This window comes from Chroicocephalus ridibundus, chromosome 2 (assembly GCF_963924245.1).
Source record: "Chroicocephalus ridibundus chromosome 2, bChrRid1.1, whole genome shotgun sequence".
NCBI classification, from domain to species: Eukaryota; Metazoa; Chordata; class Aves; order Charadriiformes; family Laridae; genus Chroicocephalus; species Chroicocephalus ridibundus.
In genome coordinates, this window is record NC_086285.1 from 113965904 (window position 1) to 113986529 (window position 20626).

The window sequence follows — 20626 nt, forward strand, 5'->3', positions numbered from 1 at the left end:
CAGCAGAAAATGGAAATGATATCAGAATTCTGTCCTAGGTCAGAAATTCATGTAACAGTGGTCTGGAGAAAACAAAACCTTAAGCAGGCACCTATGGGGTAAACTTTCCCCCATGAAAAATTTCCTGCTTGCCTGCAATACTTTCTCCCCCCAAAAACAAGGATCCGTATTTCTGCTGGTTTTAGAGAGATTTTTTCCTATTTTTTTTACTTACAACCATTTTCTATTTACCCCAGGAATTTCACTGGCCAGTAGTACACTGCGTGAAATACTTTGGTTTTATTGACTATCAGCACATCTACCTGCATATCTTCCGAAGTTCCATTTCAATTAATATATTGCTATGAAGACAGGATTTCTTTCATATCCCCAGTTATTCTCAACACTCACCTCCAAATCCTCTTAGAATGATCCTTTTTTTTTATGATCACCTTTGACCACAATCCCCTAAGGTATAACTGAGCAGTGACCATGGCCAGATAACCTATTTTAAAATACTTCCACCAATCCATAATAGGTGCTAAGAAGTGCTAAACTGAAACAAACTGTTTAACATACATTAGATAATGTATTTCATGTTCCTGACCTTAATAGGCCCTCTGAGCCTGTATCCTCACGGGTATCCATCTATTTAACTGTGGTGATTTAGAGATTAATGCAGTTATATTGGTGCAACCCCTCAGAGTGGAGACCACGCAGCATAAAAGGGACGTAATCTGTACAGTTTATCTTGACAGGATATAACTTCATTGTATTAGGAAAAGCATTGGTTTAACGATATTAGTATAAAATACATTTCCTGAGTGAAACAGGTAACTGCCACAAAACCTTGAGAAAAGATGTGTGCGACAGGAGGAGAGGGAAGACGAGAGAGACAGTGGGGGGAAAGGCCTTAAAGTTAAAGTTACAGGGAGGAACCTTTTTTAAACTCTGTTATTGACACAGTCCTGTTAGTGCCAGTAGGTGAGGCTGATCTGAGCAGGATACCCTTTGCAAATCCTGGCTTTTCAAAGGAACCTCTGGTTTCGAGATAATGGAAGCTCAGAACTCCCTGTCATGGAACATAATGCAAAATTGATTTTGCGAGGCTTTATCTACACAAAGTTGCACTGGTTTAATTAAAGGTGTGTTTTTAAATCAATTCTGTTAAACCAGTCCAAGCTCCTGTGTGGACACTCTGAAATCGATTTGAAACTGTCTTATGTCAACTAACCTTAATTTGGCAAAGAAACAATTTACACTGAACAGGCACCAATTTTTGCTGATCCAAAAATAGGGATAAAAATAAATCTTATTTAAAATGATAAGATTTTGATGAATTTCTCTGTTTCTGCCCTAGCTATGCCACCCTATGCTGGCCTATAGCAGCCTACTCCATCTGTTTAGAAAGGAGATGAACTCATTTCTTCACATCTATGTGTTTATGGCTTTTTGACGGATACATGTCCTTGAGAAAGGATACAGTGTAAAGCACTGCAAAATTAAGAAGCCAAAACCCAAAAGGTGACAGGTGTAAGGAGAAAGAAGTGAGGAATAGTAGAGACCACTTTCACCCTCCTTTTCTATTTATTTTGTTTCTGTAATGCAGAAAGGAGATAAGCAATGAGCCTTCCTCATGACCAGCATAAGCTCTCTGATGCTGCAGAGTTGGGGAGCAGCTCAAACAATCCACAATTAGTGGAGGGGTGCACGTGAAACTAGGCCAATGTTATCCTGCCAGTCTAACACTGCTGAAACCCCCAAATCTCTCCTTTCTTAAGGGTCTGGCAGGGGATAGAAAGGATTTTAAAGTTCTGCTGCAGGCTAGTGGTGTGGAAATTTCCTGGAGTTTGAGGATTTCCGTGCAATCCCTTCCCATCATTCACACTCCACTAGGCTGCAAATGAAGGTCTGCGTTTGAGTCCACAGCTTACAGAAACACATCCATGTTATTTCCACACCTGAGAAACACATGGGAAAATGGGCAGTGAACTTGTCACCGCTGTGCCGCTTAAGGACAGGTCTGTATTTGCTCTTGTTCTACAGGCACCGCTGGACACAAAAGCAGAAGCTGCACCGCGACATCTGAGAGCTGGGACCTGATCCTGCTCCAGGGAATCACAGGAGCAGGAAGAGGGACACGCCACACGCCATCACAGGAAGAGGGACAGGCCGTGGGACCTTTCCCTGCTGATATTCCACCAAAGCCTTTGCAGTGACAAGGGCCAAAAGTATCTCAGCTCCTCCCAGGAGGGGAACAAAACGGTGCAGTCCTCGAAAGTACGGTGTTCCCTCAAGCCCCTTGTACATTGGGATCTCAAGGTACTCGGGATCTCAAGCGGATAACCTTATTGCAGAGTTGAGCAGCGAGTGACTAATTATCAGCCTGCCGCTGCTTAAAGACGATTTTTCAACCTTTATCCTTTGTGTCAGTCATGTTACTCCAGAAGTTCGTGCATGAAGCCAATAGGACTTAAAACCACGTAGATGTGCTTAGATTGTGAACTATAGCCCTAATTATTGAGAATAGTGGTCCTAATTATTAAGTTTTAGTTTAAAGCACTTAAAACTATGCCCTGTGCACGACAGTAAGTGTTCTGTATCCTTGTGCTCCTCTGAAGTGCTGCTAATGGGTAATGTGCTACTTTACTTTCTGTTCAGTTCAACAGATTTATTTTCAGAGTGAATCCTGTGTGAATTTCTCCTGAATCAGACTCTTTCCCTGGTGAGACTATATAATCCTGCTGTCTTGTTAGAGCAAAAATCACCTACGAGACTTCATTCAAAACAAATCCCCTGCCAAACTATTTCTCCCTTTTCATTTGGACAGTTATCCTTCTGATAATTTATAAGGAAAAAATTCTTTTGTTGTCTACTTCAACCTTGTAAAGAGGACAGTATCAGTCCGACAGCGGCGTAAACAAAGAGATTCGCAATCTTAGCAGTGCTAGAATATATTGGGCAGTTTTTCATTGCACATGGAGGAAAAACAGCAATACTGCAGTCGTTCAATGAAAAAAAACATCCTCAAAGATATGGCTACTTATGGTTCATTCTGACTGTAAACAATTTCCATATATAAAGAGGAGTTCAGATGCAGCTGCAGTATGTTAAGTCCCCCTTCCCTGCACTATTAATAAACTGCACCCTAATGTATTGCATCTACTGGCATTAGTCATGACTACACCTACCGTCTGTAATGGGATGCCATTCATCAGCTTGGTAAGCTCAAAATTAAGTGATTTTCCTGGAAACTGTTTTTCAGCAGCATCATTTGATCCGCTGTAGTTAAAAAGCCATGTCATTGGTTGCATTATAAATTCCATTTTACAGTCATCTTTTTTTTTTTTTTTATAAATTAATTGTAGCTTTCCTCTAGGCTTAATACTGATATAAAAGGTTTTGGCTGATGAGCAAATCTTTTCCAAAGACAAGAATTTTCAATTCTATCATTTTTAAATAACAGTGGCATAAAAAACCTCACAGGAACAAACTCATTTAAGTCAGCTTCACAAATGAAAGTTGACAAGTGATTAGCTCCTTCTGGGAATGAATTGTTTTCTACATTTTAGGGGAAAAAACGTCATCGGTGACTTTGGAAGTGGCCTGAAGCATGGGCTTTGGAAATCTAATACTACAAATACCAGTTTAAACAATTATGTATTTAAGCAATTGTTGTAACACGGAGTTGGCATGACAAAGCACAAACTTCAAAAAAAGACTTCAAAAAAAGACCATCTCTTGTAAAATGCAATCAGTATGCTCACTTGTAAAAACTCAGCAACGTACTAGTAATTATTAGTCATCCTGAAGGACCTGCAACAGTGAATACATTAGTTTCTACCTTTAAAACTTAAGGGCAGTCTCTAGGGCAGTGCACACTTGCCAAAAGAGAAATTGTTGCTTGCCCTACAGGGTGGAAGTAATTTAAATTACTTTTGCTGGTTGTCCTCCTCCCTTCTCTTTCTATCAGATGAAAGAATGACAAGGGATCTTTTTTTTGCTGGCTTCTGCTTTGAGAAGAGAGAGTTAAAATTGAATCTGTGTCATTCTGCTTCCCACTGGCTATGTCGGAGTCACATCACAGTAAGACCCATTTATACCTGTTCTGATTTCTCACGTTCTCGTTTCCAAGGAAAGGAAATTTAGGCTGTGTACTGGGTTGGAGATGAAGTGCAAGTTGGACAAGTTCCTCAACTAGACAAATGGACGCTACCACATCCAGAGGCAGATACAGGCTCTGTCAGGTGTAGCCTACTCCTAGAAATGGGGGTGGTGGGCTGATGGTGATCATTATCTGCTCTCTAGACCATGTGGTAGGGATCATTTTATTTTTTAAAAAAGCTAATCACATCATCTTGGATCATAGTCCATATAATGTATGAAAAGTTAACAGAGTATTTGAGAGCTGATATATTCAAATCCGCAGATCAGACCCCAGAGATCAGACTCCACAAGTTCTTACGCAGTGCATCTTCCCACCCGATCAATCAAATTTATCTCATGAATTCTAATACACTCCTATGAAAATTTTGACAAGTTGTAGTCCAGCCCTGCAGATCAATCTTATGTATTTTTCCTCTGTGAAGTAATATATTTATGCTACCTGGTTTTTGGGTTCCAGTCCACTGAATTGTAATCTTGTGGGAAACTACTTGCTGTAGACATCTTACAAACCCATATTAGAGTGTTCCTGTATGCGAGAATCATTCAAAAAAAAACAACTCCTGAAGATCTGAGCTAAATGTCAGAGAAAAATGGACAAAGGACATTCAGTTTTACAGCCTAACAATTAAAATATTGGATATAAGCAGATTTTAAAGGTCTCAAATCCTGCCTCACATTGGTCAAGGAACCCAGGCTGATAAGTTCATTCAAATATATGATTTGGATGAGGGCTGGTGCATTCTTGACACTCTTCAGCAAAACTATGCTTTGGAAGTCAGGCATAATACTACCCTTAATTTTGGCCATGAGAGCAAGTTCTGCTTGTTTCTTGCTTTTTTCACTTAGTAAACTGACTCATCTCACAAGGAAGACAGGATCTCCAGCGCAGTATGCTGTGTTCCTGTAGTATTTGCCAGGATGTTGTGGTCATGACATTTAAAACTAAGATGATAACAGGGAAGAACAGGTCACTCTAGCATGAAATGAGGAAACAGAAGTTGAATCAAAAAAAAAAAAAAAAAGGAAAAAAGAGAGACTCTAAGTTCATATGAAAAATAATGAGGATTAGAGATAGCCTCCAGCTAGTGGGAAATGGCTCAGGCACCACAGAATAAATTTTATAGCCCTGTGGGCCTCTCTGAAGATTTGTGTACTTCCTCTCCATGATGAATACTATTATTCCAAGAAATACTGCTTGTAGAACTAGATTTCTAAGCTAATATTGTGTTACAGGGTAACGGTGACTAGACAATCCGTGATGTAGAACTTTGGAAAAAAAGGTATATTCTTCAACAGTAAAACAAGAATACGGCAAGTTCTGGGAGAATGCTAGTGGACCTGTTTTTTTGAATATACATCTCTATGCAACTAGAATTAGGCAGAGATTTCCAAGAAACGTTTTTAGGTCTCACTCCTCATCCTTGCTGGTTACGATCAGCAAATTTGCTCACTGTAGAGATGATCCTTTCCATTCAATACCTTCCCTCACACAGCAACTGACTGACTTGGTTGAGTAATTATTTTTCCTGTTCTGTGGTACAGAGAGCAGACAGGTAAAGCCAAAAGTGCAGAGGACATAATAATAATCAGATCATTAGACCTGACACTTACTTCATACTCCTCTTTGAATCCATAGCCTTCTGCACACTTCATCTGGGTGATGTGCTGTAGCAAGTCAGCTACACGGATGGCTGGATGAAGCTGTCCGGTCTGGTAGGGCACATCCACTGGATCTCGCTTCTTGTAGGTATGGGATTGGACCAGGCTGCTTGTGTCACTGACCATCGTATGGGTTTCATCTAGAAAAAGAGTATCTCATAATTTACTGGCTCATTTTCACGTATTAATAGAAATACAAAGTACACAGATTTCTAGAGGAATGGCAGAAATCTGACACCATCAGTACTGCTTCTGTCTGTGAAGGCTACACCAGAAGAACAGTAAATCCATGGAGCAGTTTACACAGGGAAATTGCAAGACTGATTGGAATGAGGCAAAGTCCATGGTTCTACAATGGAAGCATTGCAGAGCAGTCCGAACTCTAATATTGTTTTAAATATCACTAGCTGATTACAAACAAGTTTTAAATTAGGCATGTGGTTCTAAACTGCATAGAAGTTTCATTCTGAAACTTCAACAAGTCCCATGGAATGAAATTGGACTTGTATTCTTCTTAGATTACTGGCGTGCTATATTTTACACTGTAAATTTAGAGCAAATGTTTGGAGTGAGCAAAATAAAAAGATGCACGAAATGGCTTATGGTTTCATCAAGCTAGGACTGCAATGGAAATGTAGATCTGATACAACGTTTGGAGACAAACTATGAGAGGACAAATGCAAAGGATCATCTGGTCAGGAAAAATGTCTTGACTGGCTGCTGAACATGCTTTAGGAACACGGTATATCATGAGCCACCACATTCGGCATGGAATGTTATATGTCAACTGACATGCAAGCCAACAAACAGGAGAACCCAGTGGGCTGGTTAAAATTTTTATGAGACACATACTCTCCCAACCCTCCACATCTCTTCCATGGGGCAAATGGGCAACTTACCATTGATTGGCACTTTTAAGAAGATACATATCAGGAGAAAAAAAAGAGGAGGAGAAAAAGGAAACAGGGCATAAGCAACAGTACTACATTAATAATTACAGGTAATTTTATGTTTGTAATTTAGTGTTTACAGAGTGATTTCCTAAATGAGTCAGATTCTGATCTCAGTTTCACAGTGTAAATTAAATATACTGAAACCAAGGTATCTTACTGTGAGCGAGTTCACACAGATGTAAATGAGATCAAAACTTATACTTAGCAGTAAACAGACAGATGTGAAAGTGCACTCTACCTAAGGAAGCAATATGATTTTCTTCCTGTTTAGATGTAATTTAAAAAATTTGTTCAGACTTGACAAGAGAAAAAAACCCCACCAAATTCTAAGTTCCAAATATCATCATAAATATTTTTTCTGTTTACCCAAATAATAATTTTACATATCTCAAAGAGTTTTTGATTTTTAACCAAAATTGTAAATGTGGCACTTTGACTTATTCAAACTACTCCTCACTGGCTGCACACTAAGCATAGCAAGGGGTTCATAAAAATACTATATTTATTAAAAACTTACTACTTTGTAAAATATGTTGTATGAAAGGGAAGCATTAAAAGAATATTTCCATATTCATAAGTTAGATATATCATAGCAGGAAGTTCCACAAATACTCTGGATGCAAAGGTCCCAGATTCTCATGTACACACCAAAAATACCAGCACACCTCATTAAAGGTGAGATTCTGTTCTTAGTTACACCACTGAAGATTGATGTTAAAGCCACAAAGGTCAATAAATCATATTTAAAGGATGATTTTAGTTTCTCTCAATTCACACTGATACTAAGAGACATGAAATCTGGTCCTCAGTAAGCATACAGTCAATATGAACTGTGCGTTTGAACCTAAGCCAAAAATAACAGAGAAAAATTTATGGGTATGAGTATGGGCATTTCACTACTTTTCCTGGTAGTTTGCTAATCTGATCTAACGCAGAGGAAAAGGATTCATCTTTTAGTCATAAAATTTGACAACTTTTGTCTAATGTGTGATAAAATTGTACTGCGAAGCACCTTGGGATGCATGGCATGAAGCGTGGTATACAAGTGTAGGTACAGTATGTTGCTGTTGAAATGGCACCTGAAAACTACAAGGTGGCTAAGACACAAAAGACAAAAAAAAGTATAGGAAGTTGATCATGATTTTTTGGGTGGCTTATTGTAATTTTAGAAATAGGTTAGAAAACCTGGGTGGGCTTTTTTTTGCAAACTACAGAATTGCTTGTAACACAGACTGTTAGTAATTAAGATGAAGGCAAAGTTAACAGACAGCAGGGTCTTGTGCTATGAAAGCAGCAGTTTAATCCTTATGAATCTCTTTCCTGTGTGCTCCTTTGTTCTAGAGTAATTTTCCTCTCTCAATTTCTTTATCTCTTATAGCTGCATTAATACTAGTTTTCTCTCTTTGGTAGTGATCTTTTAAGTTGTTTTAAATTAAGTGCTTTCAGTCCTCGGTTTATATGGCACCTTAGGAGCCATGTACATCACAGTTTTTTGCCTTGCCTTTGAGCACTGTAGCATGAGCTTGTCAGGCATAACAGACCACTGTTTTTCAAAGGGTCAGCTCTTCCAGATGCAGTTTTCATAAGCAACGGGAAGTTTGTCCAGCTTAAATACTCCTACAGCTGCAGTTCTGTCCTCCACTTACTCATTCCCACAGAGATGCACAACACGTTAAATAATATATTTATTTACTAGTTATATGAACTCACAGCATTGAAGGTATCTAGAAACCCAGCCCAATATCTTTTCTGGGCTGAGACTCTTCTTTCTCCAATTTCAGAAAAATGCATATCACTGATACTAGACAAACATGACCTACACCCATGCTCAGGAGCTATTAATTTAGCCACTGTTACGTAGAGTGCTTTTTTAAATCTCGGGCTTTCACTTAGGTTATTAGGCTAAGCAGACTGTTGCCTTTTGCATCATTTAAAGAGTTCACCACCAATTAGCAGTCTTTTTTTTTTTTTTTAATTGGCTAAGAAATTCCTTATTTGTATGAGTAGTCCAAAGATCTTGCTGTACATAAATTTGGAAATGGTAAGTGTCTTGTGGTCTTTCTAGCAGATTTTGAAAACTAAACTCAACCACTCACCAGACCTGTACCCTTCCCAGGAGGTCACATTGAAAAGTTCATTTAGTTCTAACTACAGGCTTGACCCTGCGGTCTAACACAACTTCTTTGGACACTAGAAGACAGCAAAAGCAGGTACTGGTTGCAATTAAAATCCAGCATATATTGTTAATAGCTATATTCCTCTACTGACTGAAGCATAGCTAATTTGATTTAGCTCAGATAAAACACTATTCCTATACAGACAGTCATAAACACATTTTGGGAGAGAACCTGGTCTGAATGGAACACTACTCATAAAAGGGTATTGAACTTTTAACATGTAAGTTTAGAAAAATATTCATTTTCCACAGTGAAATAACTGGAAGATTTTCCGAGACGAGTAAGCATAGGTTGCTGTAGTAGACCATAAAATACATATCAGACTAATTCAAGATTTTACAGACTTAGTAAAAGCAAAGATTTTTCTTTCATAGTGTGTTTGTGTGATATCTGAATTACTTGCTTAGAGATTATTTCTTGTGGAAAAAAAAAGCTAACAAATAATTTTACCATCATTATTATACAGCAAAGGATTACAAAAAAAATATCAGAGAAACCATTAACTAAAACTTAATAATCCAGGTAGGAAATCTCAAAGTTTTTCTCCTGATAATAGTACTTTTCTCCTTGCCCACCCACAAGGTCAGAAAGAACATCTACTGGATGAAGCGTTGAATGAATGCTAAAGCACACAAAAAAATCTAACATCTCAGGCATTTAAAAGGCACTGCAAATTTCATTTGCATGCAGATTATCACATTGTTACAGTCACTACCGTTACCTTCTTCCAGATTTACATAATGTATAAAAAAGTACAAGTTCCTTCTCCAAGTTATCACACTGAAATGCACTGCGCTAAATATTCTTTCACAGTAACAAATGTTCAAGATCACCTTCCTAAACTTCTACTTCTACGTGCTTCACTCTACTTTTACTTAAGCTGGTTTAACTTACAGTTTAAGGGCAGGAATCAGTTAAGGGATCTTGTATTTTTTACAATGATTTTAAGAAAAAGGAAGAGAAAGAAAAATATTTGTTGAAAAAACGATTATCAATCATTGTAAAAAGAGTAAATAGGCTTAACATTGGAGTTGGAATTCTTGCTACAGTGCACTGTTATATTTTGACTTATTATTATAAAAAAAATAAATCTCTCTGTTTAGTTTAGGGTTAGTATGGGAAGGAGGTGTAAATGAATACAAGCCACGAAGTAGTTAGAGTTACTTAAGCACTGAAAATGCAATAGCGACTCATGCTTATTGTTTTATCTGTGCTGAAACCTCTCTCTTTTTGACATTGGACAATAGCAGGTTTTCCTAAACTCCCAGTGGAAATGCTTTACGCTTTAGCTGTATGTTTTTAACCTACAGATCTAGTGTTTTATTTTGTTCCTGTGACACCTGATGCATAATAAACTATATACTCTAAGTGTCATGTTATCATTTTGCTGTTCAAAATGCCATCTCTCCTCTGAAACTTCACTTTGACAAGCATGTCAGAAACTGTGCGGTATTGTGAGAAGAAATGATAGCTGGTGGATGGCCAGAACTCTATTTTGTCTGATTTTCTGTACCATGAATAGTCTAATTAGGAAAAAAATGTTATTTTTAAGAAGTGACATCTTCAGTTCTGAGATAAAACGGGAAAAAAATGAGGGAAACTATTTCAATTGCTGCAATAATCAAATTCTTTTGTGTCACTCCAAATACATGCATAAACATTTCCTCGCAAATCCACTTGTTAAAATTATTTCTCTTTTCCCCCCTGACTTGCACTATGACAGTAGTAATCAAGCCTGATAACTGTCCTTAACATTCTCAGTGTAGCCAAGCCTACCACCGCTCCCCTTTAGCAGAAAACTCCAGCTTTTTGCGTACTATTGTCTGTACCCCAAGAACTGTGACTTTCTAAATTACTTCAGCAATAAACTTTGATAAAGGGAAATGTTCTCACCTAGAATTGCAGTTGGCACAAATGGATCTGTCATACATCATAAGCAGGTCAATGCAGAAAAGGTAAAAAGAGAGAGAACAGTAAATGATTGATACATGTTCCCCAGTTTTCTTTCAGAAAGCTACTGTAAGCAACCAGTATGTTGCTTATATATTTATTAAATTTCCACGGCAAGAAGTATAATAACATAATTACATATGCTTTTATTATGAAAAGGTCTATATTGGGTGGAAACCAAGAAAAAAATTGGTTACCTGGGTAATAAGAATTAGGCACTGTTGTGCTCAATGTGTTAGTTTTCATTGTAAATGAAGATGGTGAAGATACAGCTGCAAAGAGAAACAGAGCTGGTTAGAGACAGCGAAGTGATATGTGGCTTTTTAAGCTGAGCGATTGACTCGGTTTAGAGTCCACCCCGTGGTGTTTGTTGCACTGGAATGGGGACCTAGGGAAAACCAGGTGTGTCTAGTGAATAAAATAGCTCCTTGAATTTGGTCAGTTCTCTAAAAAGAAATGTCATCAGGAAAAGCATCTCGATCAGTCATGACGAATACACTTCTTAAATCAGAAGATTAGGCTGAATACTGATGCTTGAATAAAGACATCACGACAACAGGTGTTTTTGACAGAAGCTTTGATCATTATTAAGTTTACCTAGTAATACTCTAAATACTGTATGCAAATATTCTACTATAGTTCATTTTTTCCTTTTCTTTTTTTCGATTTGTTCAGACAGATGGATAAAGTGTACACAGATACTATTATGCCCCGAATATTACTCTTTGTTTAACAACGGTTTTCAGGGAGTGACACATAGACCAAAGCTTGCATTGATATTTAATCATTTAACCATTTGTAAAATCTATGGGAAAGCCCCATGCAACAAATCAAGTTCAGTTAGTTCCCCGGTATTCAGAGATCGTGTGAATTACCGTTTTAAGCACAGATACATTCAACAGCTGGGAGTTAATCGCAACATTTTACAGGATGTTCAGCCAAAGAATCATTAAAAGCTTTTAAGCAAAAGCTCATTCCGAAGTCAGCCTTAGTTGCTTATCTACATAGCCCGGATTCAGTCGGATCAGTGAATGTAAGCATGTTCTGGATACCTACAAGCAGACTAACAGGAACTGAAACACTGGAACAGGTTGCCCAGAGAGGTGGTAGATGCCCCATCCCTGGAAACATTCAAGTTTAGGTTGGACGGGGCTCTGAGCCATCTGATCTAGTTGAAGATGTCCCTGCTCATTGCAGGGAGGTTGGACTAGATGACCTTTAAAGGTCCCTTCCAACCCAAAGTATTCTATGATTCCATGAATTTGTGAAACAAAAGTAGAATCAAGGAAGTCTGGATGAGAAAGATTGAGATTATTCCTGCTGGCTTTCATCCATCTTTTTTTTCGGTTGATCTTCTAGGGTGTACAGTTGCCAGTCCTTGGTAAAATGGAGCTGTCTGAAAACAGGCTAAAATTATGCTTATGCTATAAATGAATATATCTGAGATTACTTTCCTTTGATTATGTCTCCTGAAGCACTGGATGGAAAGATCAGAGTGGTATTCCTGTTGGGTATGGACACATAGAGTAGTTGAGGTCAGGGCTGCTGCAGCTCATAAAACTGTCCAGATACAGAATGCAGCCAGGATAATAAACTTCCATAGGAAGCAGGAATGTTTGAAACCTTTTGCGCACAAAGATTATTCCCAAAGACTGTCAAGACCGCAGCTTCTGGTGACCACATTTCTTATGGGAAGTCCAATTAGAGTTTCTAGCCCTCAAGTGGTATAAAATACTTGTTATGCCAGTAATTTACAATTGGTTTAAGGTGGTTTACATAAAGAGGATTTAGTCCCAGGAACTCACTGCAGCTTCTGTGGTTGTTGTGACCATTCAGTAACACCACTGGAAAACTACATCATGATGATGGAAGATGAAGTTACATCTCTTGATCTCTTCACAAAAGCAAGCAATCTCATTAACTGCAACGGTATATTCTCACCATAAAGGCAGGTCAGATTTTGAAAGATCTATTTCAAAGCTATTTCAGAAGTAACTCAAACGCAAATTAACATTGCAAATTCTGAGCCTAATGCTGCTGAGAGAACTCTCACTGTTATAAACCTCACAGCGTGTTTGTACAATTGAGCTCGTCAAAGATAAGTTCTTATGCATATTATTAAAGAGTGGGAGTTGGGCCTCACATACCGTTAGTACTTGAAACAAAATTCAATCTTTGGCAAATTCTGAAGATGTTCAAAAACACTGGTATACAGAAAAAACTAAGGTTCCTTAAGAACTACAAAAACCAAGGAAGTTTTTTGAACACAGTCATTCTTTTTTCATTCTTTTTAACAGTTATAAAAAATACTGTTTTTCCTGGTCTTTGCTTAGTGCTAACCCTCGGACAGGAGTGAGTCCTTAATTAAAATTCTAATACAGGAAATTTTATGTCTCAAATTTTATTTATTTTCAGGGTAGATCTAAGAAAAACCAAGATATTAGAGAATCTTTTATGAAATTGCATAGCAGATAATTCCACTGAGTTCTTCCTTCGCACAAGCAACAGAAAGAGCATCATCTAGAACTGGAAAGACAATCAGATCACCATTATTAAGTTATGACATTCAAAAATAAGTTTCGCCTACATAAACAGAAGTAAGCAGGGGAAGCATTTGAAGGACTTGAGACAGCATAAGGGATATAAAATTTTTAACATAATAGAGACTGGAGAAAGGTAAAACTGCAGCTGTTTCAGTAATGTCTTTGCTCTTCTGCAGAAGAAAAGGATGGACAGAAGAAAAAAGCTCAATTACCCTTATTATTTTTAAAGAAGTCTCTTCTTGATGTCTGACTGTCTCGCTCATTCGAATACACACTGTAATGTGCTGCACAGTGGGAAACTCTAGGTCCCATGGATTTTCCATGACTGAGTAATGAGGAGTATTTTAAAAACCATTTGCACCTTTCTTCCACCTTCCAGAAAAAAAAAAAGAAAAGAAAAGAAAAAACTTACATCTCCCATTTAGATTGTGCGTGTCCATGAAAGAGAAAGCTTCGTCACAGTTGGTGCCTTGCTCAGTGTAGCTTTTATCCATTGAATTCACCATCACTGTCATTTCCTGCCGTGTACTACTCAATGTCTCTTTCCGCTTTTTAGCCAATTTTCTTAAGAAATGAATGTTGAGGGAAAAAAAGAAAAAACAACACTCCATGAGCAGACATAGTCTTCATGTTGTTTAGATCAGTATTGTAGTTTGTTACAACATTATTACAATTATTCCTGCATTTCTGGAAATTTAATTTGATTCCACACTCATGTCTTTCAACGACATCTGACAATCAAGGAATAGTTGCCAATGCCCAGACTTATGGTGACCAGCACCTTAATCCTTGGGGACCACCACTGAATTAAAGGGGACTACTTGGATACAAAGGTGATGTGAGCTACTGTATCAGAGGCTACAACTGTTTAAATACATAAATAAAAATGACAGCAGAGAAGATTTCACTGGAAGTGACAAATCGGTAATAATTTTCACTTCACATGTGTAGAACTGTCTGGAGCTGTTTCATTGAGACACCATATAATACAACTGGTTTACATCATACTGTATAGTATACGTTTGATCTCTTAACGCACTGCACGAGCAAGTGACATTTTAAATTGACTTGCATTTCTAAAGACTATTCTCTGTCAATCTTGATTTAAGGAGAATTAGTCACAAGAGTTAGTTGCTTCTCAGCAGGAGTGATCTGTCAGAGACAAGATCTTGATTCCGATACTATAAAGGTGATTCATTAAGCTGCAGAACTGCTTTGGATGCATGTATCTCTTTTTTCCAGATCTGTCTGTTTCTGTCTAAACTAAAATCTCACTCTGTCTCCCCCAGAGTTATGCTTAGCTACCATCACAAAATAACATGTCCAAAACGATTTTTCCTTCAAGCTCTGCAAGACATCTGTAGTCTTTATGATGGTGGACCCCATGCCCATTTGGCTTGTTTCCCTGGCCTGCGACTCCATCTTAGACCAAGCCTTTCTCCAAATCCTTGCCTACAGCCTTCATTTAAATTTTCCAGATTCCTTCTGTATAGTATCTTCAAGGTATGAGTTTTACACATAAATAACAGAAATACACAGAAATAACCACTCCGCATACTTTGATCTTCTCATATCTGTTTGTTCAATGGCTTTTCCTCTGTGGCAAACATAATAAACCAACTCATATCCATCCGCCAAAAAGATCTTTTAGTTATGATTTTATGCTCTTCAACCAGAACTTACAGGAGCTTATTATCTCATCTACGTATCCTTCCACTTCTAGAGGCCTACTGCATCAAGCATAACCAACTTGTGCTCTCAAAGCCTTTCTCTTTGTTGACTCTCATTCAGTATGAAAAAAATTATTCCCACCACAAACAAAAATTTAATACCAGCCTCCATTACCTTTTCAAACAAACACGTTTGTCTCCCTTCATGCTGCATGGGAGGAGCTTTCTGTAACGCTCCCTACCAATAGCTCACTATTCTGCTTCAAATCACTGCCTGCAGACGCACTCTGCGGAGTACTGATATTACTGTTCACTATGCTGATCAGTATTGCCCCCGAGTCTCCCCATGTTCCCCATCTGTCTACTTGTTTCTTCTTTACAGCTAAAGAACAAGCCATCTGGGCAGGAGCCATGCTTATGTTCTGTACTGATATAGTACCAAGCTCAGCAGTATCTTAGTCCTTGACTAAAGCTCGAAAGGCCTTTGAAACTTCAGTCTTGCTGTTAACAAAAGTACTAATAGTAAGTGCAGGCATGGTATTGGGTCACTGCACACAGAAGTATTAAGGGTCACACTTGGCCCTCAATAATGTGCTGGGTTGCCATTCCATTCATGAGGGCATGTCCCCATGACTGAAAGTGACTGAAGTCATACTCTGCCTTAAAATCCCGCTACAGTACCTGCAGTAATGAGTAGTGTGTGCCTCTTTGCTCGCCCCAGCTCAAAAGGCACCTGCGTTAGCTTGAGCCACCATGAACACCAAATTGCAACTGACGTTGAGAGGGAGAGCGCTTATGGTCAGTCGGATGGCAGCCACTTGTGGGACTCTGTACTACACTAAGCATTTGGACGCACAACAAAAACTCATCCATAAATGCTCATTATTACGGATTTCAGAATTCACTAATGATAATATTACAGTCCTGCTAAGAAAGAGTGTAAGATAAACAGTAACAAGTCACACCCTTCCTGAAGATTAAGTTTAACTCCTAATTTTGTGCTTTGGAATATTATTGGTGGACAGCAAAAATAACTCACAAACAAAGGTTTTGCTTCTAAATTTTCATTTAATTTTAATTTAAGGACATTAAATGGAGAAACTTAACAAGTTCCTTTATGATTGACACTAATTTACTTTGTAGACTTGATAACAAAACCAGTTTTTTATGACTTCACAGTACATAAATGCAGAAAGGACCATTAGGTAATCCAGTGAACTCTTTTAAAATCAGATACAGAAGTTTCACTCAAGTACTCTAAGTAAAACAAAACTCCTATATCTTTGCATCCTTCAGTCTCCTCCCTCCTTCACTGTAATGAATAAGTGATATATTATTTAAAGTAGAATCTGAGATGTATCCCCTAATGCACGAACAACTTAACATAAGTCCTTTATAAGGACAGGCTTATCAAAGTGATAACATGAAATGGATATATTTTTTCCTCTTTCCACCCTTGGCTCAGGTGGCAACACACCAAGTCATGCATGGCTCCTCCTCTGATCCTCTTTAGCCTTAAGGTGAAATTACATACATCTACTCCCACCACCTGCCAACCACTGGGCAATTCCCAGCTTAGCTGGGCTGTGAAACCAGGACGTGAACAGTGACAATGACAGCATCCACAGTGTGGTCACTGAAACTTCATCTGTAAGGCACATATCGTACTTATTTACTTATTTTATTCCACAGCTGTGCAGACCATAGGAAAGTGCTTCAGGAGAATTGAGCACAAGAGCAATGCTTCAGGAGGGCATGCAGAAGCAGCTTTTCTTCACGAGACTCCCCTCTCTTCAAGCTGCAATCAGCAGCGTCTCTTTAACCAGTTGTCAATCCAATTAGCTAACGAGACACTGCATACTCACTAATGCCAGGAAACTGCAGTATATAGTGGCCTTCCCTTGACCATCAGCAGACCTGTGAGTACTATCTCTATTCACAAAACCTTTGATCGCTGTTAATCTCACAGGCTCAGTGCTTTTTCCAAGAACTCTTGCACGTGAACAATGTCCTGGGTGAAAGGTAACAACTCCTCCTTAATGGTTTTTTAAATAAAAGTTACTAGGAGAACTGCCCTGGGCAACATTACAGTGATACTCATCCGTATCTGAAAATACACAATGTGGTAAGATATATGATACCAGCCACTCAGTGGGATTATGAAAACCCCCATGCTCTGCGTATTTCAATCATCTGCTGTTACGGGGAATGTCCTTTATTTTACGGTAACAATTGTATCCTTCCCAAGGAAAGCCAGAGCTCTTGCTTATTACACCAATATGAAGTTCAAATTTCATTAAAAGTCAGCTAATTTTCTTAAAGAAATTACACTAACATTTTCTCATTTCCTGCATTTTTGTTTTTGGTCCCATAATCAAGCTATAGCAGATTGTTTTTACGACAGTAACAACTGTACAGTATTTCTCATTCTGAATCTAATTCTGGAAATAGGTCTTGTGGGAAAAGTTCAAATCTGCAACAACTGCTACAGGAAGAGAGTGATACCAGCCAGACTTTTGTACTGTGAACAAAAACACCCACTGGACTTAGTCAAGTAAACTTTAGCTGAATACAGCATTTTTTACATCTGCAGTTTTCAGATATTGCTGAAAGCATTGCAGTGCTGCAGTCTCTGCAGCTCATCCGCTCCTCATCTCTCGATCCCTAGGAGGCTCCAGCTATATAAGATGTAAGAAACTCGTAAAACCATGGTACTTCACATCAATGTCACCACTCATGCTTTTAGATTTGAAGTAAATTCTGGGGGGGGAAGACTTAAATATTTGATCATCTTCACTCATAGAAAAGACACTTCATAGCTACTCTCTGATGTTTCCTCCTTCTTAAAGGAAAAGAGGTCTACAACCAAAGGAAAAAAATAAAACAGATGGAAGACCCCACAACGATTACCTAGGATGAAATTCTTTTTGTATGGAAAGCAAAAATTATCAGCTTGTCACACAAACAGTGTTACCATTGCTATATGAGGAAAGAGAATATACAATACCAGTCTCAGAAAAGAGGAGCCTGATATTCAGAACAATCTCAAAACTAGCCAGGAACTGTTGGTATTTTAAGGCACAATAAATTGAAAGAAATGAGTTGGTGTAATGGTAAAAATATGGTAAAATACAGAGCAGACACATACAGACTCCCATGAAAACATTCTGTGGGATTTTGGGTATCGTTTACTCTGTTCTGTTACAAATACTAACAAAATCAGCCTAGGAAAATGATAAAGGCTTTATCACCATCTGTCCCCATTTTATCTGCCACCATGGAACTCTTAAATGCTGCATCTTTTCCTGTACAGTCCCTTCTAGTTGAAAGGATCACCATGTGAAACTTCTGCAAGCCTGACTCAATACCTTTCTCAAAATCCTCCTTCTCTGTGATTTCTCCCTCAAACAAACCAACTGTTAAGTTGCTGCTACATTATCAGCCTCTATTTACTCTATTTTCCATCTGCTTACCTGTATCCATTTTCTCTGTCCTGTCTTGACTTAAATAACAAGCTCTTTGGGACCCAGCTTGCCTTTTCCCTTCGTGTTCATGAAGTACTGGGCACAATGCATGAGGCACACGGGGACACTACCATAGTTAAGAGCAATGTAACAACAGTAAAAATAAAACAAACAAAAAAAAGGTCACTGGGGCTGATAACCAGAATCAACTGAGGTTGATTCTGAGAGAATCGCTCTGAAAGAAATGTGCCTTCCATTTTAATTTAGGCACAGTGAGAAAAGCATATTTATTTGAATCAAGCAAAAGCACTCACTTCCGTCTTCCCAATTCCAAACTGAGGGGTACTCCCCTTTTTCTATCACTATGCCTCCTTTCTTCCAAGCAAAGAAAGGAGAAACAAGAGGCTCCTACTTTCCACAGCTCCAGCGACACACTACCATCACCGTGATATTAATAAACACAGTGTTGCTAAAGGAATTGGGCTAAATTTTTTCCTTTAATTAATTCAATGAACTATTTTACTTATTATAACTTAAGATAACATAGCTTCTTCTTATATATATTTTGTTTCAAATTTCACTTCTCTATTTGTGGACAGGTCACATAAATGGTTCTGATGAAGAAAGGACTGGGGGTTTTAATACAACCCGTTGGTGTGGTGCACTTGTAGTTACAAAAACTTGTAACAGTTTGCTCACCAAACGCCTGAAAGAATCTAAACTTTAATCAGAAAGATCCTTTAGTAAAATAACGGCTAGTTAAAAAGATACAATACAAAGAGTAGGACTAAATCGTCATTTTCCGCAACAGAGGTACATTACTAGGGGATATCCTACAACAGTGCATGCTGGGATTTGTACTATTCACCATATACACACTGATCTAGAAAATAGGTGAACAACATTGTTGTCCACAACATTTTTGGACAACACACGACTTTTAATTGGTAGTAAAAATTAGAAATAGGGTTAAAAAGTTGCAAATTAATCTCACGAGGTAGGGTGACTGCACATTCACTAAAGATAAAATTCATTGTTGACAGATATAGTCATGCATATGGGAAAAAATAATCCTAACTATAGACACAAAATATCGTGTCTAAATGACTTCAGAAGCGACAGAAGAAAGAAATCTAGTAGTCACTGATTCTCTGAAGACAAAAATTCAGTGCTATGTATTGTCAAAATGGCAAAAAGAAGTCAGAAATTATTAGGTAAGGAATAAAGAACAAAACGGAAAATAGCATTAAGCAACTGTATAAATCTATGGAGCTCCCACATGTTGAACACTGCATGCGATTCTGCCATGTGCCTATCCAAAAAAGACTTTCTCAAACAAGAGAACATATACAGAGAGGTGATGGGAAGACCAAAGGAGCAGATCCTACCAGAAGAGCGATAGTCCTTATAAAGATAAGGAGTCGCCAGTTTAAAAAAGAGGCAGTTGAACAGGGAATATGATAAAAGTATACAAAAAACATGGAGAAAAGTAAGAAAATAAGAAAGAATGACTATTTCTCAAAAATGTAAGAACCAGAACCAGAGGGTATGCAGAAAATTTTTTAACTATAAAAGTGAATACTTTCACACAAACCAGATAATTATGGAACACGTCATCATAGGACTCTGGAGATAGCAAAAGTAAATTTCAGTAAAAGAAAAATTGATTAAGGGCTGAGTGGAGGACAGTGGATTCATTATTTTATCTTTGCTCTGTTCCTGTATTCATCTGAAGGTTTGTCACTGGACACTGTCACAGACGTGATGTTAGGTCTGGTGGACTTTTAATCCAACATTTGATGCAATTTTTTATTATATTAAGAATCCCTGTACAGATTATGCAAGAAACAGAATGTAAACACCTTATTTGTTTTTCTAGCACTTAGAATTACTCACCATTTTGCATTTTTAGGCTACTTACGATATACCAGGCAGGATTAATTATCTCAGAAATTAATTACTTTGCCTATCTATTTTGGCTGTCTATGATACACTAAAAGAAGACTCATAATTATTTGGGGGAAAATGCTTTAATCCAAAATCATTTAATGACCGTCACTGATT

The 20626-nt window shown here is 38.0% G+C and overlaps 1 protein-coding gene across 11 annotated transcripts in view; it reads right to left on the minus strand.

The window, feature by feature from the left end:
• Positions 1-20626, minus strand: part of PTPRM (protein tyrosine phosphatase receptor type M) — a 481345-nt gene that overhangs the window by 85994 nt on the left and 374725 nt on the right. For 4 of the 11 annotated variants that reach the window (XM_063326579.1, XM_063326578.1, XM_063326574.1 and 1 more), the window contains 5 exons: positions 13841-13992; positions 11083-11157; positions 10829-10855; positions 6705-6716; positions 5758-5945 (listed from right to left, as the gene is read on the minus strand). In XM_063326579.1, coding sequence (XP_063182649.1) covers positions 5758-5945; positions 6705-6716; positions 10829-10855; positions 11083-11157; positions 13841-13992 — 454 coding nt within the window. The remainder of the gene's footprint in view (positions 1-5757; positions 5946-6704; positions 6717-10828; positions 10856-11082; positions 11158-13840; positions 13993-20626) is intronic. The other 7 variants (XM_063326581.1, XM_063326577.1, XM_063326575.1 and 4 more) reach the window with 3 other exon arrangements.